The following is a 27,557-nucleotide window of genomic DNA, read 5'->3' as shown; positions in this document are numbered from 1 at the left end:
AATTATCACATAACGGCCTCCCAAGACATAGAACTGTACCAGCACCCCAGAAACTACCTTCCTGCCCCTCCAAGTTCCCATCCTTCTTCAAAGACAGTCACCTATTCTGACTTTAAACACCACAGAGTGGTTTTTATTCTATTTTGAACTTCTATAAAGTTCAAATAAATAAAGTGCTGTATGTATTTTGTCTGTTTTTCACTTAAACTGTATTTTTGAAATTTATCTGTGTTGTTTCCTGTTCACTAGTTCATTAATTTTCATTGCTGTATAGTAGCCCATTGGATGAATTAGATAAAATTTACCATTTACTATCCAGGAACATTTAAGTTATTTACAGTTTAAAACTAGTGAAGAGTAGTGCTGCTTTATACACCTTCATGTACTTTTTTTGGTACATGTGTGCATGCATTTCTTTTTGGTAGACTAGGAGTCTAGTAACTAGATCATAACTGGGTCATAGAATATTTATATGTTCACCTTTGGTAAAGAATATCAGGGACATCTGGGTGGCTCAGTGGGTTGAGCCTCTGCCTTCGCCTTGGGTCGTGATCTCAGGGTCCTGGGGTCAAGCCCTGCATAGGGCTCTCTGCTCGGCAGGGATTCTGCTTACCCCTGTCTGCCTATCTCTCTGCCTACTTATGATCCCTGTCTGTCAAAGAAAGAAATAAAAATTCTTTAAAAAAAAAAAAAAAGAATATCAAAGTAGTTTCCAAAGTGATTTTATGAATTTCCACTCTCGTTCCATTTGAGTGTGCCAGTTGTCCATAGCCTCCTTGATGCTTGATACAGTCAATCTTTTTCATTTTTATGGTCCTAGGGAATGTATGAAGACATCTCATTATGATTTTTAATTGACTTTCTCCTAGTAGTTAATGAATTTGTGAATCTCTTTGTATGTTTATTGGTCTCTTGAATTTCCACTTTTGTGAAGAACATATTGAAGTCTTTTGGCATTTTTCAATATTTTTTTTAAGTCAGTTTGTAGGAGGCCTGTATAAATGTAGAATATGTGCTGTTTTTTCAGTTATATATGTTGAAAATAGCTTCTTTCATTGTGTGGTGTGCCTTTTCATTTTCTTAAAGATATTTCTAAATGAATAGTAGTTCTTGATTTTAATGAAGCTCAGTATTCATTTTTCTTTATGATTTAAGAAAGATAATTTATACCCTGTCTAAAAACACTTTTTCTGTGGTTATGAAGATATTCTTGTATATTATCTTTTAGAAGATTTTTGTTTTACATTCAGATCTGCATTCTACCTGGTATTAGTTTTTTTTATATTGTCTAATTTAACACTAATTAAAATTTCAGACTTAAAAGTTATGAGAGTAATATAGAGATATTTAGCTTTTCTTTATCCAGATTTCCCAAATGTTAATATTTTGTTATATTATTGCTCTACAGATACTAAATATTGATACATAGATTTTAGATAAAAATAGTGATGTGATGGAACCATCTTGTATATAAAAGTTGATTGTTAAAAATCAGGAATTTTCAGGACAGTTTTTAAACCACAGTAGCTTGAAATGAGCCATAGGAGTGTATCATTCCATGAAAATTTACAGATGCATCAAGTCTTTCCTCCCCTTTTTTGCATATATATCAAATATTACATTATTAAAAACAAAATAAATACATAACTTAAAATAAGTGGTTGTAGTCACAAGATGAGAATGTAGGAATTAGAAATAACAATTAGAAGAAATAGATTTGGAGGAAAAGCTGACAGTGTTCTCTACACAGGATTAAAGGAATTTTTAGGTTTCTAAATGCATCATTTCAGTAGCATGACTGTAGTTTCTAATTTGCAGGCTTAAATAAAACCTTTGCACATAGTGTGGTGGATATATCGATGTAAGAAAGCTGTTCCTAAGTGAAACTTCTGATGCATTAGAGCTTTGAAAAGAATAAACTTAGAGATAATGCCTTAAGTGGAATGATAATGTTAAAACATAGCATGTGGCTTCAGATCTAATCTATAATAATACTGTTCTTGGTATTAACTAGAGGTTCAGAAGAAATTTGTGTATTTGTAAGCTTTCAGTTCACCTCTTGAAACCAAAACTATGATTGTATCTTCAGCATTACTCTCTAAAATTCAAGGAATAATGGTGGTTTGCAGTTTCAGCTAAAGACATTACATAAAATATTACAAATAACATAAAGACAAAATAAAAAGCACTCAATTGTTTTTTTAATTTACTAATTTTACAAAGTGATTTATCTGTAAACTTTCTCTGGTTACTTCTGTTAGCTTCCCTAAATGTTTGACAAGCAACAGAGAAAATAATGCATTGACTCTTTCCTGTCTTAAAACTTCTACATATTCAGAGTGAAATTATTTGACATGATTTATTCACTGTTTTTTTTTCTTTACTTTTATTTCTCACTGATTTTATCAGACTTTAAGAAATACAGCAATATAGATTAAGCCAGAAGTTAGATTTTGCCCCTTTATATATGTATGTATATATCATGTGTTCATATGTATAATATATGTATGTTAAAAACCATTATAAATATATGTATATTCTATGTATATACAATATGTAATATGTTTAATGACATGCATTGTTATGAAGTAATATAAAATATTGTGGTCTTCAATATAAAATCTTGAGGTAGATAACTATCAAATTTTTTGAAATCTTATAACAATTTTTATATATCTAAATAGAAATTTGTTTTTTAATTTTATTTACTTGACAGAGAGAAACCACAAGTAGGCAGAGAGGCAGGCAGAGAGAGAGAGAGGAGAGGAAGCAGGCTCCCTGCGGAGCAGAGAGCCCAACGCGGGGCTCGATCCCAGGACCCTGGGATCATGACCTGAGCTGAAGGCAGAGGCTTTAACCCACTGAGCCACCCAGGCACCCCAGAAATTTGTTTTCTAGGTTAAATCAACCTGTATGAGAGTTTCTGCAAAGATTCAAGACTTTAAAATAAATAACATGAATTTAGTATCTTACAAAAGTTAAACATCTTGATGCTGCTGAATTTCAGAATCCTACAAGCATCAAAAATGTTTGTAATTTTGCTTTTTTTTATGAATTTGGTAAAATTTATGATCGAGTTTAGTTATCTTCAGCTTTTCTTGTAATTAGCTGATATTTTATTGGTTGATATTGTATATGGTAGATATACCATAATTTGCTTACATCAAGTCTTTTACTTTTCTTTTTTAAGATTTTATTTATTTATTTAATAGATCACAAGTAGGCAGATAGACAGGCAGAGAGAGAGGAGGAAGCATGCTCCTCTCCGAGCAGAGAGCCTGATGTGGGGCTTGATCCCAGAACCCTGAGACCATAACCTGAGCTGAAGGCAGAGGCCTAACTCACTGAGCCACCCAGGTGCCCCAGGTCTTTCACTTTTTATGTAAGTGGCCCTGTGTCTGCAGTTAAAAATTTCTAAATGTATGTGTTTTTAATCACTGTAATGATCTGGTTTATTTTAAAGTAGGTGTCACTTAGAAAAGAATAGTAAAACCAGAACTACAGAAGACCAGAATCAGAGCTTAAAACTTAAAACTTGAAGGTATTTATTCTAGCCCTGAGCAGATTTTTCTACCATACTGCTCTGTCTGAGAAATCAGTGACAAATCATAATTCTTGTGTAGTTTCTAGAGACTGATAAAGGTGATGGAGGAGGAAATTAGGTCTTCATAATCATCTTTTCTGCTCATAGAAAAAAATTATTGGTAGAATTGCTCATTTAGTCTTTGTATTTTACTGCCTGTCCCATACTAAGAATTATCTAGTATTTAGCTAGAATAGTGGTGGTTAAATAAATATTGCATAGAAATGGAAGGGATAAAGAGACAGACATAGAATTTAAATGGAAGATGCTCATATATTGTTTTTTTTTTTAAGATTTTATTTATTTACATTAGAGGGAGTATGAGCGGGGAGGGGAACAGTTGGGGAGAGGCAGAGAGGGAAGGCGAAAGAGGGGGACAGACTCTCAAGCAGACTCCTTGCTGAGCACAGAGCCTAACACAGGGCATGACCTCATGACCCTGAGATCCTGACCTGAGCTGAAACCAAATCAGACACTTAACCCACTGAGCCACCCAGGCTCCCCATATACTGGCTTTAATGTTTCCTGTATACATTGTCATACAGTTGGCTAAGTTGTAAGAAATGTTTTTCCTTAAACATTCTTTTGACAGACAAGACATAGTCAACAGAGTATTGTAAAATTTCCTTTCACAAGAATATAATTTTAGATATGAGACAAATCTTGAATGTATTATACTTTAATATATTTTTGAGGATGTACACACAGATGGGTATATATTTTTGTTTTTCAGAATTGGAAGATTATCCAGTATATTAATGTCTCAGTGATAATGGCAGAACATCCACCACTACTGGATACAGCTCAGATTTTAAGTAGTGATATTTCTCTTCTGTCTGCCCCTATTGTAAGTGCAGATGGAACACAACAGGTAAGGAAACTGAAACTTTTATTTCTTTATGTCTTGTACGCATGTATTTTTTTCAGAAGAGTGCAAATTTTTTAAAAAAAGAATGAATCTTCACAATAGTGGGTTCCTGTTAATTCATCTTTTAAACTCCAGTTCAAAATGTTGTTTTGGTTTTATAAACAATGAAATAATGAGACTGTTTTTGAAGTTGCTTTTAAAATGTCTTGCTAATTAATGTTTACATTTCTTGGTGTATCTTTAGTTGCCTCTAAAGTTGTTTTTGTTTTACTTTAGACAATGTATTAGTCCCTGATTGGTTTTTAAGTTTAACTCTGCACTTTAATGATTATTATAAATCATTATGTCAAATCATTATAAAATTATGACTGAATTGTGTCATTAAATGACTGTCTACATTATACAATAATAAAACTGTGTCTTCTTTTTCTTCCTACTTTTCTCTTCTCACCAGACTCCCCCTCCCAAAAGCAAATGTGTAATTCCTGAGAGCTTGTATATTTTTTCTCCAACCCAGGGCTTTATAAAAGTAGTTTTACTGGTTTTTATACTCCTCATTTCCCCAGTAATGCTGACAGGATGGGAATGATGGGCTTTCATAAATATCTGTGATGCACCAAGCAGTGTGTTTAATCTTACAGGTGAAGAAACAAAGACTAAGGACATAATAAATAATAATGAGAAGAAGGCACATTTTGAGTACTCTGTGTGTAAAAAACATTGTATTGGAACTTAATGATCTTATTCTTTTAATAATCCTATGAGGTAGATATACCTGTCTCTATTTTGCAGATGAAACAAAATTAGTTTTAGACAGTCTCAAGATCACACTCAAAGGTTTTGATCCTAAACATTATTCCTACCTCCTTGGGAGATTAAGAAAAATAAATCTTGTTAATTTACAACCTTAGTATCTATAGTGGACAATTAAGTGGTTTGCCTACAAGATTAAAGGCTACTTTGTTAACTTTTCTATTGAAAAATCAAGAGCAGTTGCTTGGGTTCTGAATTTTGCTGGTTTGTTTAAGCATGGCATGAACAGTATATCTTGGTTCTAATTTTCACATATGCTGAAATAGCTCTTAGCAGCAAGCTCATTTCACTAAACTTGATTTTTGTAGTCTGAGCTATGTTTGTTAAGATACTTTTTTACCTGCAAAAATAATGGATGTGGCAGATATCTATTTACTTTGAAGCTCTGAGAGTGTCTTCAGTTATCAGTATTTCCTCAGGGCAGTCACTGGTTTCAAGTTTTTTATAACCTAATACATAAAAGAATCTTTTAAGCAATTAATTACAGTTCATTCACATAGTTACTATAGTTGATAGTCTATAAAGGGAAAGACAACAGGCTGTAACAAGTCCATGATGCTCCTGACTTAATTCTTTCCTTTCCCCCAAAAGAAGATTCTGTTGGTAGAATTTTTCTTGAAATATTGAGGGCACCAGAACTATCATGTTACAATGTAGTGGTGTAGATGGATATAGAGAAGATAACTGGGAATAGAAGAATCCACTAGAATAGGATTTTGAAGATCAGGGGGTGAGGGTAGGGAGGGGGTGTCAGTGGATCTAAGGGATATGTTTTTAGGTAGGATTTGAAAAAGGTTGGAGGTGGAGTGAAGCCTTAGATTCTAACCACCAGAGTGTGTTGTAATTTGATAGAGAAAGATAAGTAAAAGGAGCAGTGGACTTTACGGATAGATTTAGATTTGGATTTGGGTGACCTAACTTGTCTGAATATGTTTGCTTCTCTATAAAATAGAGGTAATAATAGCTTCGTAGAGTGGCTCCATCTGTAAGGGTGAAATGAACCTGAAGGAACTCAGTAAATGTTTGTTGAATCTGAATTGAAGTACTCGATAAATGTTTTAAAGACTGAGGAAACTCTATAGATATGCCAGTCAGGAGTCAGGTCTTAAATCAACAGATAGTTATAGTGGATACGTCCTAAGAGATAGTTATGAAGGATACATAGTAAAGAGTGGATTGATAGCTCAGGTTGAATGTAAGAAACCAAACAAAAGTAGGTAACAGAGGTGGGAGGTTAATAAACTTGACAACAGGCAGTTCTTTGTCTTAACTTAGGAAGTTACTGGTGTGCCAAGCATGGCCAAGTTAGAGCTTGTCTGTGGATATGTGATACCACCTGTTTGGTGCCTGTAGTAGAGAAACAAACTAAAAGACAGATATTGACAGGGGAAGTTTCATGTACATGCATGATGTTAAAAATTCAGGATAACAGAATGTCCCACATCTTGACTTTTTTGGGGGGAATATTATACTGTTTATTGGAAAATATCATGGGATGATTTTTGTTCCACCTCTTGAGATTATCCCTTTAGATTATCACTTCATCAATATTTTTTGATTCTATATTAGGTAATATGTCATATTATATACATGGGTCTTTTGGCTAATGAATCATACAAGAAGAATCCCACCTGACATCATTGCTACTCGTACTGCCTTTAGGGAAGTTGTAATAGATATTTATCATTCATTCTGAGTGCAACATCTGAGCTGTTTTTTTTGTGTTTGTAGAATCGTCCTTCCTCCCCCCTTTTAATTATTAGAATTTATTTTTATAGCAGTTTTAGGTTTATAGAAAAATTGAACAAAGAATTTCTTTCATACCACATCTTCCACACAGTTTTCTCTATTAACATTTTATATTGGTGTGGTACGTTTGTTACAGTTAATGAGCCAACATTTATAAAAGTTCCACAGTTTACATTAAGGTTCATTCTTGGTATTTTATACTTCTGTGGGTTTTGACAAATGTACAATGTCTTTTATCACCAGTACATTATTATAATGAATAGCTTCCCTACTCTAAATATTCCCCTGTACTCTACCCATTCCTTTCTCCATCCCGCTTTCCCCAACTGTGCCCCCCTCCTAGCAGCCACCAATACCTTTACTGTTCCTGTACATTTCTCTTTTCCAGAATGTCATTTTGTTGCATACAGTATGTAGCCTTTTCAGACCAACTTCTTTTCACTTAGCAATATGGTCTAGACAGTTTCTTTTTGTGGCTTAATATCTCTTTTTTATTATTGGATAATACTTCATTGATGAATATACCAGTTTGTTGATGCTTTCACCTGTTGAAGGACAGCTTAATTCCAGTTTTTAACAATTATAAAATAAAGCCGCTTTAAACATTCATATGCAGGTTTTTGGATGGACATAAGTTTTCAATTCAATTGGGTAAATACCTAAGAGCATGATTGCTGGATTGTATGGTAAGGCTATGTTTAACTTTGGTAGAAATTGCCAGCCTGTTTTACAAAAGGGCTGTACCATTTCATATTCTCAAGCATGTGCTTAATTTGAGATTATATCCTTTCCTGATAGAGAAGGTAAAGCATGCATAAGTGCTTGTGCTGCCCTGTTAAAGCGTCCACATCTGTGTTAGGGAATTTGAGCTTCAAGAACCATGAAATTTTCCCAGCTCTGTTCATTATTGTTGCCATCAAAAGAAAACTTCACATATTTTGGTTTCTTGTGTGGTTCAGCATTTCCTAAGTTAAGGAATACCTTCTCTAATTTCTGTTTACTTATTATCCAAAAGGAATGAATGCATTTAAACTTTGAATTAAGATCTGTCAAAACTCAGCCTCTTAGCTTTTTTTCCCCCCAGAATCTTCTCCATTTCATTAATCTTTTGTTACTTTATTTTGTAATTGTCTCACTTTACCTGCAGGCTTTTAATTTATGAAGGTGGCAGGGTAATAACATGGAGAGGCTAATATTGAAGGAATTTTTTTTTACTTTTGTTTCCTAAAGAAGGGGCACAAAATGCTATACCATACCACGAGGAAAGCTTCAGGTTTTGATCAGGAAGCAGAACAGGAGAAAAGTGTAGCCCAAAAGCCATTATTGTGTTTCTGCAGGAAAGGCAAAGCAGGGTAGAGTAACAGCTTAGGATTGGCTAGTTTTAGTAACTGTGGCAGACAAAAAATAACAAATATTAGTGAGGACACAGAGTAAAGGGAACTCTTATGCACTGTTGGTGGGAATGTAAATTGGTCCAGCTGCTTTGGAAAATAGTCTGGAGGTTCCTCAAAAAATTAAAACTAGAACTACCATATGGTCAGCAGTTCTACTTCTAGATACTCATCTGAAGGAAATGAAATAATTCAAAAAGTTATCTGCACCCTCATGTTCATTGCAGCATCATTTACAGAAGCCAAGACATGAAAACAATCTTAAGTGCCCCATCATTGGCTGAATGGGTAAAAAGAAGTTGCGGTATGTGTGTACATACATACACACACACACACACACACACACACACACACGTACAGTAGAATAATATGCAGTCATAAAAAGAAAGAAATCCTGCCATTTGCCACAATATGGATGGACCTTGAAGGCGTTATGCTAAGTGAAGTAAGTCAAACCGAGAAAGACAAATATTGTATAATCTCACTTATATGTAGAATCTTAAAAAACAAAACAAAATCTCAGATACCTTCCTTGAATTTATGGTAGAACTTATTCAGTGAAGCCTTTTGGGCCTAGAGTTTCTCTAAGTATAGAAATGGTGAAGTAAATCAAACTCATTCTATCAATACTTTTGTGTTAAGTTTGGAAATGAGTATTGATATTACTGAGATAGTCTGTATATATTTGTTATTTAAGCAGTATTAAGGTGTTTAAGAAAATTTGAGTTTTATTATATTTATAAATTAGAACAATTTAAACACTTAAAATTGTGATACACATTTGAAGTATTTAAAAGAAAATAAATAAATTAATCTTACTAATGCAGATTAAAATGTTTAAGGGGAGCAAACCTGGAAAAAGAAAATATTATAGTAGTAGATAAAATAGAAAATTTGGGTTAAGGTCCTATTACTGATGTACAGTTTGAGAAATATTAGGAAGGTAGAATTGCCTGGAATTGATGAACAGCCATAGAACAAAACTGAGAGAGGATAAGAATTTTCCCTTCATTGAATATTTAGGTGGATTACAAGGCCATGTCACTGAGATAAATCTTACTGGTTGGGATAGGCAAAGTTATTTCATGGTGACAAATGCCTATAAACCTCTAGTTTACTACCCGTCCTTAACAAATTATCCGTGGCTATACTCCAGATACTTTTCATTTAAGACCTAGCTTCTACATAGAATGTTGCTGGTATTGTTGCAGAGATGATGGTCAACTACCCATCATGCTGACCTCTACCCATGTTTCATTATTCAGGGCAAGTCACATGACCATACATGCCATCAGAAAGGTGGGGAAGCATAATCTTGCTCTTGGGAGAAGCCATAAATATTTGGAAAAATAATAAAATCTTCTAGAATAAGGAAAACAGAAGTAGCAGGTTTGAGATTTGAGAGTGTATGAAAGATCTTTAGTTGAATTTGAAGTTTGGGGGATATATAAGTAGAAATAATAAAAATAATAACAGCTACCATTTGAGCCCTTACATTGTATCAGATACTGAATCAAGTCCTTTCTTGACCAAACTAAAAACATTTAGTAAATCTTTGGGGTGAGATTATTGAGACTCAAAAATAATAGTTTACACCTTTGTGACAGTAATTTGGGGCCTCAGAATTCTAATCTAGACCTTTAATCCAAAAATTTTGTGGCCCAAATTATCCTAAGTGCTCTATAGCTTTGCCTGGCAAAGAAAATAGCTAGTTGTTAAATCCTCATTCTTAGAGGTTTTTGGAAAGATTAGAATATAAACACTAAACCAATCTCTTCTTTCCCAAGAGTTTGTTTTTCCTGAATGTCTGTACCATGCCACTTTCTGTGATGTTACAATAGAAAGTCAGATACTTTTTTAAAATTTCAGCATTAACTATTAACTTTGCCATAGAGATATAAAAAACCTTACACACTAGGTACAGATCTGAAAATCTGCTTATATTATCACTTTTTTTTTTAAAGAAACTGTCTTGTTTTTTTTTTTTTTTAAAGATTTCATTTATTTATTTGACAGAGAGAGATCACAAGTAGGCAGAGAGGCAGGCAGAGAGAGAGAGGAGGAAGCAGGCTCCCTGCTGAGCAGAGAGCCCGATGCGGCACTCGATCCCAGGACCCCGAGATCATGACCTAAGCCGAAGGCAGCGGCTTAACCCACTGAGCCACCCAGGTGCCCCTTATCACGTTTTTTTATAAGCACATATTTTTAAAAACTATATTAAGCTATGTTGCACTAAAAAAATCAACTTATTCCTATAGTATCTATATGCAAAATATTGTGCTGGTTCTTGTTGTAAGACATAATAAAATCAGACTTATAAATTGGATGTAAATTTTAAGGTAGTCTGTTTAAAGATCAATTAAAATTAAAGAGTTCCAGAGTATTTAAATGAAGTAGAATTTATTTTTATATTTGGCAGAAAACAATAAAATAATATCCTTACTTGTACCAATGTCATTTCATTTGTTCATTTTTAAAGTACATATCTCTTCCTGTTTTCAAGAAAATAAAATTGGTGGTGTGCCTGGGTAGCTCAGTTGGTTAAGCGTCTGCCTTCGGCATGACATATTTCATAATCGCAGTCTTGTGATGGAGGTCCTGCATTGGGCTCCCTGCTCAGCAGGGGAGTTCTCTCCCTCTGCCCCAATCATGCTGTCTCTCTCCCTCTTTCAATAAATAAATAAATCTCTCAATAAATAAATACAATCTTTAAAAAAAAAAAAGAAAAATTGGCAAATTATTTCATCTGAAAAGTAAATGTTTTCATATAATTAAAGCTAATATGACAAAATTACTACTCAAAATATTAAATATTTTGTATTTTAATGAAACATATTGTATATATTTAATTCTATTGTGAAAGATAGGTCCTCAAATTCTAAAGGGAAGAATTTCTTAAAGAAATGAAATATAATGGTCATGAACTTTTGGTGGATTCTGTTCTAAAAATAATGTTTTCTTAGATCAACTACTAAATATTCCACAGTTAAAATAATTCCTAACGCTCTACTTAAGTGACAATAGTTAGTCATCCCGTGTGCCTTAGAATCCTGTAGAATATGGTGGCTTTTTTTTTTTTTTTTTTTTTTTTTTTTTTGGAGAGAATAAGAGGAAGAGAGAGCGTGCATGCTCCTGGCAGAGGGGAGGGGCAGACTCCCTACTGAACAGGGATCCCAGTGTGAGGTTCCCAGGACCCTGAGATCATCATGGCCTGAGCCTAAGGCAGATGCTTAGAAAACATTGACTTAAGAAATATAATTTGGGCTGAAGTGAGGAGGAAATAAAGAATAGTTTAGGGCGCCTGGGTGGCTCAGTGGGTTAAGCCGCTGCCTTCGGCTCAGGTCATGATCTCAGAGTCCTGGGATCGAGTCCCGCATCGGGCTCTCTGCTCAGCAGGGAGCCTGCTTCCCTCTCTCTCTCTCTGCCTGCCTCTCCATCTACTTGTGATTTCTCTCTGTCAAATAAATAAATAAAATCTTTAAAAAAAAATAGTTTATAAGCAGCACTGAGTAAATAGGGAGATTCAAATGAAACATCTACAGAATTCTTTAAAATGCATCTGACTATAAACTTCTATAATAAGAGAAATTAAATGGAAATCTTCTTACAAAGACAGTTTTTCTCATGATCTTATATTAGCTTACTATTAAGCAAGATTTCTTTAAAAGGAAGGGTTTTTTTGGTCCAAAATTATAAATACGTACAAATAAAAGTTGTAGTCTGCATTTTCAACTCAAAACATTTTTCTTTCATTGATAAACTATAGTGATTATATATTCAGAGTACTGTGATATTATCTTAATCACCAGATAGAATGCTCAAGATTCATATTCCTGAAGTGCTGCATTTGTGTGGTTTTTCAAAAAATAATATTTGAAAATGGGAGAAATATACACACACATATGAACATACAACAGAGAAAATATACAGAATATTATAAACAGGGACTAACCCCAGAAAGAAGAGCTTACATTTTACCATATACCCTTTTGTATTGTTTGAATAATTTTTAATGTTATGAATTTATTATTTTTTCAATAAAAAACTAACAACTGAAAAAGAAAAAAACATGCGATTTAAAATGTACATATATATAAATATATGTATCTCACAGGAAAAAAGCTCTGAACAGATACATACCCATCTGTTAAGTGGTTCTTTTCAGGAGAAAGGGATTAATTGAAAGAGGTGGAAAGAACAAAATTTTGCTTTATCTGAAGTGTTTAAAGTTTTAAGAATACTTATCCAGGGTTACACACTTAGTGTCAGAGTTGACCCTAGAATCTGTCTTCTGATCCCTAGTCTAAGTCACTTTGGGTTAAGAAAGGAAGTTGATTTTTAATCCAAAAATTGAAACACTTGGTTCTAGGTAAGTAGTGATTCAGTTGACCCTAATAAAGCAATTCAGAAATGGTTAGGAATGGCGTATAGAAATGGTTAGTGAGTGCTTTTTCAATGTTCTTTGCTTGCATTCAGTAAGTCTACTCACAAGACAGTAAATGAATCCATATGAAGTAAAGAACATCAGTAAAAGTAACTACATAGGTGTGCTCAAAGATAGAATAAATATATTTTATTTTTAATTCTTTTCTGATTCAAAAGACATTTGCAGTAAATAATTATATACTACATTGATTGGCTTATAAGTGTATAGGGATGTAAATAGTATTAAAATAATAACACAAAGGAGGGGGCAAAAACTGAACTATAGAGGAACAAAGTTTTTGTATATAATTGAAATTGAATTAAGAAGTTAATTGTGGGGTGCCTGGGTGGCTCAGTGGGTTAAGGCCTCTACTTTCAGCTCAGGTCATGATCCCAGAGTCCTGGGGTCAAGCCCCCTGTCAGGCTCTCTGCTCAGTGGGGAGCCTGCTTCCTCCTCTCTCTCTGCTTACTTGTGATCCCTATCTGACAAATAAATGGGTAAAATCTTAAACAAACAAACAAACAGAAGTTAATTGTGATCCCCAGGGCATCGACTAAGAAAATAAAAAAGAAAGAAATCTAGTAAAAGAAACAGTAAAAGAATTAAAATGGAGCACTAGAAATGTTTAACACCCCCCCAAAAAAAAAAAAAAAAAAAAAGGCAATATAGAATTGGACAACAAAAAAGACACAATTACATAGAGGACAAAGAGCAAAATGACAGATGTAAGCTCTACCTTATCAGAAATTCCATTAAATCTAATTGAATTAAACACGACAATGAAAAGACAAGAGACTGACATAATGGATAAAAACCCATGATCTGTGTGCTGGATCTCTAAGGGGCACTCTAGATGAAAGACACAAATAGGTTGAAATTTAAAAGATGGAAGAAGAGTTACAATATATAGTATATATATAATATATACACACAGATATATAGTATATACTATAAACTACAGCAAGTTGAATGGTTGTACTTATATCAGACAAATAGACTTTTTTTTTTAATAGGATTTTATATATTTATTTGACAGAGAGAGAGAGCATGAGCAGGGGGTAGGAGCCAGGAGAGAGGTAGAAGCAGGCTCCCCAATGAGCAGGGAGAGCCCAATGCAGGACTTGATCCCAGGACCTTTGGATCATGACCTGAGCTGAAGGCAGACACTTAACCCATTGAGCCACCAATGCACCCCAAACAGACTTTTTAAGACAAAAAGTGTTACTAGAGACAAGGACATTTTATAATGGTACAAGGGTCACTCTGTACCTAACAGCTGAGCCCTAAAATACCTGAATTAAAAATTGACAGAATTGAAGAGAGAAATAGACAATTGAACAATAGTAATTGGAGACTTTAGACTTTCAATGATGAATAGAGCAATGAGGCAGAAGATAAATAACAGAACAACACTGTAAACCTTCCAGCTCTAACAGATATCTGTATAACACTCCATCCAACAGCAGAATCTATAATCTTCTCAAGTGCACGTGGATTGCTGTTCACAATAGGTTATATGCTAGGCTATAAAACAAGTATCAGTAAATCTTAAAAGAAATAATACAAAGGGGCGCCTGGGTGGCTCAGTGGGTTAGGGCCTCTGCCTTCGGCTCAGGTCATGATCCCAGGGTCCTGGGATCCAGCCCCACATCGGGCTCTCTGCTCCGCAGGGAGCTGACTTCCTCCTGCCTCGCTGCCTAGTTGTGATTTCTCTCTGTCAAATAAATAAAATACTTGAAAAAAAAATAATACAAAGTATATTCTCTAAGAAAAATGGAATAAAATTAGAAATCAATAACAATAGAATTGGGGAAATTAACAAATAAATGGAAATTAAACAGTACATTCCTAAATAACTTTCAAAAGAAATCGCAAGGAGAATTAGAAAATACTTTGGGATGAATGAAAACAAAAGAGCAACCTACCAAAATTTATGGCTATAGCTAAAGCAGTATTAAGATGGAAATTTTATGGGTTTGAAAGCCCATTTTAACAAAAAAGAAAGATTTCGAATCAATAACCCAACCTTAAGAAACTAGGGAAAAAAGCAAACTAAACCCAAAGCAAGCAAAAGGAAGTAAAGATTGGAGTAGGAATAAATGAGATAGAGACTAGAAAAATAGAGAAAAATCAACAAAACCAAAAGTTAATTCTTGAGAAGATCACAAAATTGCCAGCCCTTTAGACAGACTGGAAAGAAGAAAAGACTCACTTTACTAAAATCAAGAATGAAAGCTGAGTACTACATTTGTGGCTTTGGAGTAAATACCCAGTAGCGCAATTGCTGGGTTGTAGGGTAGCTCTATTTTCAACTTTTTGAGGAACCTCCATACTGTTTCCAGAGTGGCTGCACTAGCTTGCATTCCCACCAACAGTGTAGGAGGGCTCCCCTTTCTCCACATCCTTGCCAGCATCTGTTATTTCCTGACTTGTTAATTTTAGCCATTCTGACTGGTGTGAAGGTGGTATATCATTGTGGTTTTGATTTGTATTTCCCTGATGCCAAGTGATGCTGAGCACTTTTTCATGTGTCTGTTGGCCATTTGGATATCTTCTTTGCAGAAATGTTTGTTCATGCCCTCTGCCCATTTCTTGATTGGATTATTTGTTCCTTGGGTGTTGAGTTTGTTAAGTTCCTTATAGATTTTGTATACTAGCTCTTTACTTAATGTGTCATTTGCAAATATCTTCTCCCATTCTGTCTGTTGTCTTTTGGTTTTGTTGATTGTTTATTTTGCGGTGCAAAAGCTTTTGATCTTGATGAAATCTCAATAGTTCATTTTTGCCTTTGCTTCCCTTGCCTTTGGTGATGTGTTCAGGAAAAAGTTGAGGCTGAGGTTAAAGAGGTGCTTTGATGGATTCCTGTCTCACATTGAGGTCTTTCATCCATTTGGAGTCTGTTTTTGTGTGTGGTATAAGGAAATGGTCCAGTTTCATTTTTATTCATGTGGCTGTCCAGTTTTCTCGACACCATTTGTTGAAGAGACTTTTTTCCATTGTATATTCTTTCCTACTTTGTCAAAGATTAGTTGACCATAGAGATGAGGGTCCTTTTCTGAGTTCTGTATTCCATTCCATTAATCTGTGTGTCTGTTTTTGTGCCAGTACCATACTGTCTTGATGATTATGGCTTTGCATTAGAGCTTGAAGTCCAGAATTGTGATGCCACCAGCTTTGGTTTTTGTTTTTAACATTCCTCTGGCTATTCAGGGTCTTTTCTGGTTCCATACAAATTTTGGGATTATTTGTTCCAGCTCTGTGAAAAAAAGTTGATGCTATCTTGTTATGGATTGTGTAGATTGCTCTAGGTAGCATAGACATTTTAACAATATTTTTCTTTCAATCCATGAGCTTGGAATGTTTTGCCATTTCATTGTGTATTCCTCAATTTCTTTCATGATTATTCTATAGTATAGTTCCTTTGCCTCTTTGGTTAGGTTTATTCGTATGAATCTTATGGTTTTTGGTGCAATTGTAAGTTCCTTAATTGCACTACTGGGTATTTACCCCAAGGATACAAATGTAATTATCCAAAGGGACACTTGCACCCCAATATTTATAGCAGCAATGTCCACAATAGTGAAACTATGGCAAGAACCTAGATGTTCATTGACAGAAGAATGGATAAAGAAGATGTGGGGTGTGTGTGTGTGTGTGCGTGCGCGCACGTGTGCACAGACAGTGGAATATTATACAGCCATCAAGAAAATGGAATCTTACCATTTGCTATAATGCAGATGGAGCTAGAGGATATTATGCTAAGTGAAATAGTCAGTTATAGAAAGATAATTATCATATGATCTCACTGATAAGTGGAATTCTGCAGATTGAGGATCATAGGGGCAAAGAGGAAAAAATGAAACAAGAAGAAATCAGAGAGGAAGACAAGCCGTAAGACTATTAATCTCAGGAAACAAACTGAGGGTTGCTGGAGTAGAGAGGGAAGGGAGGCAAGTGGCTGGGTGATGGACATTGGAAGCATATGTTTTGTGGTGAGCGCTGTGTATTGTCTAAGACTGATGAATCACAGACCTGTAACCTTGAAACAAATAATACATTGTATGTTAATGAAATTTTAAATTTCCATAAAATTAAAAAAATGAAAAGAGATATAACTATAAATCTTATAAATAAAAAAAGGATTATTAGGGAATACTGTGAACAATTATATGCAAACAAATAGGTTACCTATCTGAACTAGACAAATGCCTAGAAAGACACAACTACCAGATTGACTTAAGAAAAATACTAAAAATCTGAATAGAACTATAGCAAGTAAAGAGATTGAATTTATAACCGGAAAAATTTCTGCAAAGGAAAGCCCAGATCCAGATGCCTCACTGATGAATACCACTAAAGATTTAAAGGAGAATTAGTACCAAACTAAACCAGACGGAGACCTAAGAAAACTACAGATCAGTATTCCTTATGAGTATAGACACAAGATCTTCAAGGTACTAGCAACCCAAACCCAGCAAGGTATAGAGTAGATTAGATACCACAATGAAGTGAGTTTTATTCTAGGAATGCAAAATGGGCTCAACATATATAAAGTGGTCAGTCTAATACATCAGTAATAGAAAAGGGGCAAAAACTACATGGTCATCTATTTGATAGACTCAGAAGAGAATTTGATTAAATTCAAGCACTTTTATAAAGATAAAAATTATCAGTAAAATAGAAACAGAAAGGAATTTCCTTAGTCTCATAAAGGGTATCTCTTTTTTTTAAAAAAAAGCATTTAAGGTAAACTTTTACTTTTTAGACTTTATTTTGAAAAGTAATTAGTTCATTTTCAGATGTAGACAGTTCACACTGAGAGTATTTATGTTAAAGGAATGTATGTTATTGTTCAAGTATTATCAATTTGAATAATTATTCATATTAAACTCAGTCCTAAGATGAATAAAATAAAGAGTTAAGTATGAAAATGCTTTTGTTAACAAAATACAACACAACTCTTAGCTAATGATGTGTAATTATCCCTTTGGGCAATCTTGATACCTTGGATTTACTTTGTATTTTCTTTTTTTTAATAGTGTAATTGGCACACAGTGTTGCTTTAGTTTCAGGTGTACCAACATAGTGATTCAATAACTCTTGTTATACTACCTTGGACTTATTTTGAATGCCAGTTTTTAAAGAATAGGAAAATGATTAAAAATAATGGACATGCAAACCCAAATGACGTCTGAATATTTGAATTGGCAGTGATAGTCTAATACTAGTAAGTTCATATACTCTTTCTTCAGAATAATTTTATTTTATTTAATATGGGAAAAATTTATAATATGACCTTTTAATAAAACTGGCTTTAGAAACTAAAGATTTAACTGTTGCCAACCTTCACATACACGTTCAATGAGATACACGGCATCCTTGTGCAAGTATGATTCTTTGTACTAGGATTAATAAGAAAATAAAAGACATATCTTCTTACAAGTCATTCTGAAGTAGGGGAAGATACAAATGATTAGTTGCATGTGTATGCATGGAGCTGTGTATGCGTGTGTATGCGCACACACCTATAAATACACATATGTGCATTCATATATATATTTTTAAGATTTTATTTATTTATTTGACAGAGCGAGAGATGGTAACAGAGGGAACACAAGTTGGGGAGAGGGAGAGGAAGAAGCAGACTTCCCACGAGCAGGGAACCTGATAGGGGACTCAATCCCAGGACTCTGGGATCATGACCTGAGCTGAAGCCAGATGCTTCATAACTGAGGCACCCAGGTGCCCCTGTATATTTTTATATATGGAACATAACCTGATTTTTTTTTTTTACCATTGTCAGGAAATGAAGTATTCCACATAGTCTAGATGATTAGTTAGAATTCTCTTTGTACTGGATTTGAAGGAAATAACTTGTTATTTTTGAGGGTCTGCTGTGTGTCAGGCACTGTGCTGAGAGTTTTACATTAAGTGTTTCTCTTAATCTTTCAAAAGCACTGCATTTTAGAAAAGAAGGCACTAAGGTTCAGAGTTTATTTTTTTTTTTAATATTTTATTTATTTATTTGACAGACAGAGATCACAAGTAGGCAGAGAGGCAGGCAGAGAAAGAGGAGGAAGCAGGCTCCCCGCTGATCAGAGAGCCGGATGCGGGGCGTGATCCCAGGCCCCTGGGATCATGACCTGAGCTGAAGGCAGAGGCTTTAACCCACTGAGCCACCCAGGTGCCCCTTAGGTTCAGAGTTTAAATAATTTGCCTAAAAACCCACACATTTATTAAGTCATAAAGTAGGATTTGAATGTATTGCTTGATGGTAAATCCATATTTGTTTTCTGTCATAGTACTTTTATTTCTAAAAAGCAATTATGAAGACAAATGAGCCTAAACAACAACAACAACAAATTTTAAGTGTTTTCTAATTATCACATATTATTCCCTGTACTGTTCTACCTTAGCACCATAATTGCTGTACTGTCTTGCTTACGGATTCATCCTTGTCTCCCCAACTCCACAAACTAACATATACTCATTGCTCCCTAATTATTTGAATTAAATTAATTAAGTGGGTAGGTGGTTGACAGATCTCAGTTGTCTATATGGTGGTGTCAGGCATATATTCTTAATTAAGTTTGCAAGTTATTATTCTTCAGAAGACTAAAAAACTAAACTCACATTCAGTAATTTGATAATTGTCCTTTTGTTTCCAAACATTAAGCTCTATTTGGACTCTTGCTGAAATATGTTACATCAGCCAATGTATCTACAGATTGACAGGTTCTAGTGAAATGTAGATAAAGGTTGATTTGAAGTTCTTATAATCAAGTCATTTTAATAACACTTTGATGTGTAAGTAATTCAGACATTTTTGTGAATTGATAGTATATTTAGCTGATCAGATAATGCATTCTAATAAGATTGAGGTACCTGCTATTTATCAAGGCAAATAAATCCAGAAAGTAGTCTGAAAAGTAATTTTGGAGCTTGGCAAATCTAGCATGGTACTGTCTGACATTATAGCCATTAACCACTAATTTAAATTAATTACACTGATTAAAAGCAAATAAGATTACAAATTCAGTCTGTCATTTTCTCTGGTCACAATTTAAATGCTCAGTACCACTTATGTACACACAGAGGCCATATATAGCCAGAGGCTATCCTACCATATCACGTATAAAACATTTCTGTCATTACAGAAAGTGTTATCAGCTAGTCCTGGTCTCAAAACCAGAGGAAAAGATTTAGGAGTTATTTAGAAATGGACAGTAGTTAATTCAGCAAATATTTGTTAAACTTCTATAGACTCTGTAACTATATAAATGTTGAAAGTCTTATGAAGGGCTCATGTAGTGGAAGTGACAATATGTAAATGACCAATACAGTTATGTGCTAAGCATTATACTGGGAGGATGTCCCAGTTGCTGTGGGCTTTATTACAGGGATAATTTAACTCTGCTTTAGAGTTCAGTATCTTGAAGGAATTAAGAAGTTTTTTGTTTATAGACTGAAGTCCTCAAGCACAGAGGTTCAGCAAAGGAAAATATTAGTTAGCAGAAGTCAAGTTTGAATCAAATACCCTGCTAGAGAATAGTAAGTCACGAACCAGGAAATGAGAAGGAAACTCTTAACCATCGAACACTGTATTGAGAGGAGTAGAGTAGGCTAAAGGGTCAGTATGAGAAAATATGGAGAGGTAGGCAGGTCCCAGACCAGTTCAGGAGAGATCTCTTAAACATTGTGTTCTGGATATATTATCTCACTAATGTGTAAATTGATCAACTTCTAGGCTGGGGGCAAATCTTTAAAGTGACAGATCTATACTATTAATAATAATACTAAGAGCTACATACATGGTGCCTACAATAACAGTAACTAACATGTTCAGATAGTGCTTACTGTATGCCATTAACTGTCTTAAACACTTGACATATGTTCGTTCACTTAGTCATCAAAACAACCCCATTAGTATTGAGTTACTTGAAAGCCTTCAGTCATGGATTGAGAAATTACATTGCTAAGGTATCTTAACTATTATTCAAGGGTACAAAGCCCAAAAGATTTTCCCTTTTATTATTACTCTCAACCTCATTAAATTGGCACCCTCGAGTAAGCATGAAGCAGCAGTTGGTTTAAAAAACAAAAAACAAAAATCAGGGAAAGGATTAGGCATTACAGAGAATTTTGCTCTTGTACTCTCTGTAATCAGAGGGTTGCCGTTTCGTGCTGAATTGTGTTTTCCTCAATCCACCCCGAAATTCATATGTTCTAACCCCCAGTACTTCAGGGTATTACTATATTTGGAAATAGCAGCTTTAAAGAGGTAATTAAGCTAGAATGAGACTATTAGAACAGGCCTTCATCCAGTAGAATTCTCCCTTTTGCCAGTATTCTTCTAATAAGAGGATATTAAGACAAATAACACCTAGAGGGGAGACAGTGTAAAAACACAGGAAGAATGTAGCCATCCGCAAGCCAAGGAGAGAGCCTTCAGAAGCAATCAACTCTGTCAACACCTTGATCTTGAACTTCTAGCCTCTAGAACTATGAAAGAACAATTCTTGGTTTAATCATCACCCCCCTGCCCATGACCCCCCTTTGTTATAGCAAACTAAGATGATAGCCAAGATTATACATTCATAAATATTGGAAAGTGTGAGTACATGTTTTTGACCTTTGGGTTGATTTTTTTTGCTCTGCCTTCTAAACCCTCTACTGGGTTTCAGAAATAGAAATGTGAGGTATGTCATTCTCAGACCTGACTTGTACAATGAAGACTGCAAGTTGGGTGTCCTTTGGGGTGGAGAGTTGAAGATTAAACTACATCTGCAAGATTGATTCCATACATAAACATTTTTCTCTTTATTTTTTTTCAGTGATTATATTTGGTTTTGTTGATTATTTCTTATGAAAATATAGGTGAACATTTTTAGAAATTAAATACATCCTTAAACATTTTATATTGGAGATATATATATTTTTAAGGTTTTATTTATTTATTCATGAGAAACAGAGAGAGAGGAAGTCAGAGGCAGAGGCAGAAGCAGGCTCTCCAGAACAGGGAGCCAGACGCAGGACCTGATCCCAGGACCCCAGGGTTATGACCTGAGCCAAGGCAGACGCTTAACCATCTCAGCCACTCAGGTGCCCTGAGTATATATATATTTTTCAAAATAAACAATTTAAACTGCTAGAGTTTTAGAGAAACAAACCTTAAAAGTACTTCTTAAATTCAGAAAGTTAAATGTTTGTTAACTTCACAGAACAAATCACTTATAACACCTTGGGTGTTATAAGTTTCCCTTTTTTTCCTTTAGCAATTACAGAATATTATCACCAACCTTATTTATTTTATTTTTTTTTTTATGTTAGCTCTACAGCTAACATGTGTTTTTAACTCATGATCCTGAGATCATGAGTTGCATGCTCTACTGCCAGAGCCAACCAGGCACCCCACCAACCTTCTATTTTTTACTGAATCCTTTAGGTTTTAAAGTAGTGATACTTTCTGGAAAATAAATAATAGCATGGTTTTCCTGATGGAAATCCCAGATTCCTCACTCTCTCCAGACAGACCTAACTATCTATACAGTATTTTGAAAAGTTCCCAGGATGATGTTGAGTTGTCTTTCCTTCCATCTAGTGCACATTATTTCATCTAACACACTTTGTGCTGTGGAGCAGGTGTAAGATTGCTATTTTTCCTATTTTCAATTTACATGTAAAGAATTTAAACTGATAGCAGTTAGGTAAAATTGAAACAGATGATGATGGAGTTACGTATACATATCTTTGAAATGCAAAAGAATGTTTTCAAAGTTATATTAAGCAATGAAATGATTAGTAACAGTTGAAAATTAAGATAGTAAAATATAGGGGCACCTGGATGGCTTAGTCGTTAGACGTTTGCCTTCAGCTCAGGTCATAGTTCCAGGGTCCTGTGATGGAGCCCCACATCCGGCTCTCTGCTCGGTGGAGAGCCTGCTTCTCGCTCTCTCTCTGCTTGTGTTCCCTCTCTCACTGTGTCTCTCTCTATCAAATAAATAAATAAAATCTTTTAAAAAACATATAGTAAAATATAATTTATACCTAGTTGTTTTAACTTTTAAAATAGCACTAAGGGTACCTGGTGGCTCAGTGGGTTAAGTGGCTGACTTTTGATTTTGGCTTAGGTCATGATCTCAGGGTGGCAAGATCAAACCCCTGCATCAGGCTCCAGGCTTAGTGGGGAGTTTGCTTGATTCTCTCCCTCTTCCTCTGCTCCTACCCTGCACTCACTTGCTCTCTCTCAAAAAATAAGTATTTAAAAATAAATAAATAAAAACATCACTCATTTATTATTGTTTCTTTTAGAATATATGCAGATGTTATTAGTGTTTATTCCTGATATTTAAATTAAGTTTATTTGTATAGACAAAGCATAAATAAATGAATTTTTGCACTTCTATTCTTTACTTCAGATCCCAAGCTGGTACCCAAGTGCTACATTTTTTATTATAACTGCTCATTTGAATTTGCCTCACTGTGTTTAATTGATAGAAATTGAATAAATACAGAGAGTTTACTGTACAGTTGGTTGAATGTTTTTGTAAAATGAAGTAACTTTTTCAGTAATATTAATAATCACTTCTTACTTTTTAAAAATAAACCTGGATTGGACTAAATGATATCTCAGGTCTCCAGTTCCAACTTTTCCTGAGCTGGGTGCTGTTTTTTTAGAGGTGTTCATATCAGACTTGCAACTCTCTAGTGTCTGTGGCCCTTCATCCTTCTCTTTCTTTTTTCATGCCAGAGATGTCTTTTCTGCTATTCTGTTTTTTTTTTAAATGTATTTCCCTCCCTAAGTAAATAATTTTATATTCGATCCTTTATAATTTTACTGCTCTTCTATAACTTCTTCCCCAAAATATTCTATCTTTTTTTATTATCGAGGAATTTAGGGAACATGAAATTTTTATTATGTTCTTATAGATTTTTATGGTCTTCATTCATTAATATACTAGGCACATTTAGACCTTTAATCAATGACATTTTCATATCTCTTGTGTTATGTTTTAATGTAATATTTTTGTAGAAATAGTCCCGTGTATCATCATAGCTTACTTATGAGAATAATTTTTTAAAATACACATGGTGTGGGGCGCCTGGGTGGCTCAGTGGGTTAAAGCCTCTGCCTTCGGCTCAGGTCATGATCCCAGGGTCCTGGGATCAAGCCCCTCATTGGGCTCTCTGTTCAAAAGGGAGCCTGCTTCCTCCTCTCTCTCTACCTGCCTCTTTGCCTACTTGTGATCTCTGTCTGTCAAATAAATAAATTTAAAAAGTCTTAAGAAAATAAAAATAAAATACACATGGTGTACGACATTATCTCCAGTCTTTGTCAATAAATCTGCCCTGTGGATTAGGTATCTCAGCCAAAACATGTTTTAAGCATATGTTTCTTATTTAAGAAGCCATGTAAATAGTAGTAGTGCTGATTATTTAAGTTGAGAATATTCTTAAAATGGTCACTACTATATATGTCTCTGTTCACAATACTGGACATTGACCTTTGGTGGATATTCAAATAATTGCTTTTATCAACTATCCATTCAGCCACTGTTGACACTGTTAAACCAGGCATTAGAAGTTCCCAGCGTTTGCACTAAAGGATGTTAAAGGAAAACTGGCTGGCTGATATATTGTATCAGTAGAGTCTTGAACATGGCATCAGATCTATTATTAGGGATATAATACAAGGTGAGAGAAACTGATTAGAGAAGAGAAACATGTTTGAGTGTATTTTGCAACAATATAATGAACCTGTCAGGACTAAACTCTGATTTCTTAAAAGGATTAGGGATTGAAGGATGGGCAGTGCATTTGAGATAAGTATAAACCTAAGAGTATAAATCACTATTTTCTATGAAATTTAAAGATCTTGAAGAATTTTATTGTTAAAGCCCAATAAAGTACTAGGCAATCATTTTATGGTACTGCATTTATAACTTTTGGCCTCGAATATATCCCTTTGCAAATCAAGCCATCAATTATATTAATCACAAAATGATGGATAATTTACCAGGTTTCCTCACCTGTCACACTTCTGACAGTTACTTTGTAAGATTTCTATGGTCACTAGTTACATGATCTGTGTTAAGAAGCTGTTCTGTTAAGATTATGTGATTTTCTGTGTGGCTATATTTTATCTCAGTTGGAATAGCTGTCATTCATAGTTCTTCTCCTTATTATTGTACTATTGTCTGTAATAAGATTATGGAAAATTTACACTGTGTTTTTGCAGATGAATATAAAATGATGTGGGAATCCACATAGTTTGAAGATATGTAAATTCTACATTTTGAAGCTGGGCAAATCTTGATTAGGTGCCAGAAACCTATGAGTGTGCTTAGAATTCAGGCATGCACCTTTGTTACAGAGTAGCTCTGGTTTGATGTGTGATGTTGGCAACAATGAAGTGATTTTCTAAGGTGCGTGTGTGTGAATTTCTCCTAATCACCCCACATTTTTTAAGACTTAAAAATAATTTTCTTGGGGCACCTGGGTGGCTTAGTGGGTTAAAGCCTCTGCCTTTAGCTCAAGGCATGATCCTAGGATCCTGGGATCGAGCCCCGCATCGGGCTCTCTGCTCAGTGGGGAGCCTGCTTCCTCCTCTCGCTCTCTCTGCCTGCTTGTGATCTCTGTCCGTCAAATGAATGAATTAATTAATTAATTAAAATTAAGAAAAATAATTTTCTTAATTGCTGTTACTCAGTGGCATGACTTGAATCCTATAACTTTCTTGCTCTGCACATGAAGGCAAGTATTTTTGTCCATTTTGTTTACTACTCTATACCCATTACCTAGAACAGAGCCTCACCTGTAATAAGACCTCAACAAATATTTGTGAAATGAATGAATAAACTCCCAGTGCTCACTGTTTATCTATTTAATTCATTTAATGGAAGTTTATTGAAAACCTATTATGAGCCAAGCTCTAGGGTATAGCATTTTGTAAGACAAGATGTTGGCTTTTAGGGGGCTTTTGTTCTAGTGGAATAGAAACTGCTCAGTAAACCACTAACCAAATAACTGCACAAAATAATTTCAAATAGTGACAAGTGCTAGGTAAAAAGTAAAATAGATTGATATGGTAGAAAGTATGTGAACATACCCTAGAATTTGCTGAGAAGATGACATTTGAGATAATGGAATAATAAGGAGCTAGTCCCCTAAATAAAACCCATGTAGAGAGATAAGTTTCCTAGATTTTATAAAATGCATTTTAAATCCATCTACCTGCATAAAATCTCCCAAGAATCTTCAAGAATCTTCTTGGGGGGAAAAATTACCTAGCTGGAAAAGGTTACTGACTACTTTTTTTTCTTGAATTTTTTTCTCTTGATTATCCTTTGCTGTGATTTCTTTTAAAAACTATCTGTTCATCCTCCAGCATTTCTTGTATTATGATTCATTATTTCTGTTCTTACTTTTGTTTCCTTTTTTGTTTTTTTAATTTTCTTTGAGTTAACCCTGCCTTTTCACATTTACTTGGACACATACTAATTTTCAGTCTTTTCTGTTGTAAGTATTTAAAGGTCTGCGTTTTTTGGTCAATATAATTTTGCCTATATTCCAGAGTTTTAACGTACAATGTTTTGGTTATACTTCACTGCTGTTTTTTGTTTTTTGTTATGATTCCCTAACCTACAAATTACTGAAGCTCTTTAAAATTTGCAAATATATTTTTATATTACTGATTCTGATTTAACTGAGATTTGTAAGACTTGATTTATGATGTTCTCAGTAATAGGCCATTCTTTCCATTTTCATGTCAATTGCATATATGCTTCAAAACAGTATGTATATTTTCTAATTATTAGGTGCAGTATTCTTTACATGGCTATTAAACCAAGATTATTGGTGGTGGTGTTAAGATATTCCATATCCTTGATGATTACTGTCTACTTGTTCTGAGAAATAGACCATCAAAATAATAGGTTTGGCATTTTCTCTCTGTAACTTTTTTTTTTAAGATTTTATTTGTTCATTTGAGAGAGAGACAGAGAGACCATGAACAGGAGTGGGGGAAGGACAGAGGAAGAGGAAGAAGCATACTCCCCACTAAGTGGGTAGCTGGACATGGGGCTTGAGCCCAGAACCCCACAATCACAACCTTAGCCATCCAGGCACCCCTATCTGTAACTTTGTTTTTTTAGATTTTATTTATTTATTTGACAGAGAGAGACACAGTGAGAGAGGGAACACAGGCAAAGGGAGTGGGAGAGGGAAGCAGGCTTCCCACTGAGCAGAGAGCCTAAGGCGGGCTGGGGTCATGGCCCAGGGCCCTGGGATCATGACCTTAGCCGAAGGCAGATGCTTAACGACTGAGCCTCCCAGGTGCCCCTCTCTGTAACATTTTAAAATCAATTTTATTTTCTCTCTTTTTAATATGCAAGCTTAGTCTATTTATATTTATTTTATTAATATATTTGGATTATTTCTAACAATTTTTTATTGTGTTTTCCATTACCCCTACTTCTTACCTACTTCCCTTGAAGTGAGGGTCTTTCAATCTTTGCCTGAAATATTAGCCGAGGAGGTGAAAGATTTCTACCCTAAAAACTATAAAACATTGGTGTAAGAAATTTAAGATGACACAAATAAATGGAACGTTACCCCATGTTCATGGATGGGAAGAAGTAATGTTATTAACATATCCATACTACCTAAAGCCATCCTAAGATTCAGTGCAGTCTCTATCAAAATTCCTATGGCATTTTTTACAGAAGT

General features: G+C 34.6%; 1 protein-coding gene across 3 annotated transcripts in view; it reads left to right on the top strand.

The window, feature by feature from the left end:
• The window catches only part of FNDC3A (fibronectin type III domain containing 3A), a 173,755-nt gene that overhangs the window by 28,444 nt on the left and 117,754 nt on the right, over positions 1-27,557 (top strand). For all 3 annotated transcript variants that reach the window (XM_082701580.1, XM_082701578.1, XM_082701579.1), the window contains exon 2: positions 4,317-4,454. In XM_082701580.1, coding sequence (XP_082557706.1) covers positions 4,356-4,454 — 99 coding nt within the window. In that variant the 5' untranslated portion in view covers positions 4,317-4,355. The remainder of the gene's footprint in view (positions 1-4,316; positions 4,455-27,557) is intronic.

Source organism: Mustela nivalis (assembly GCF_964662115.1).
Source record: "Mustela nivalis genome assembly, chromosome: 15".
NCBI lineage: Eukaryota > Metazoa > Chordata > Mammalia > Carnivora > Mustelidae > Mustela > Mustela nivalis.
This window is presented reverse-complemented; position numbering and strand designations above follow the sequence as displayed.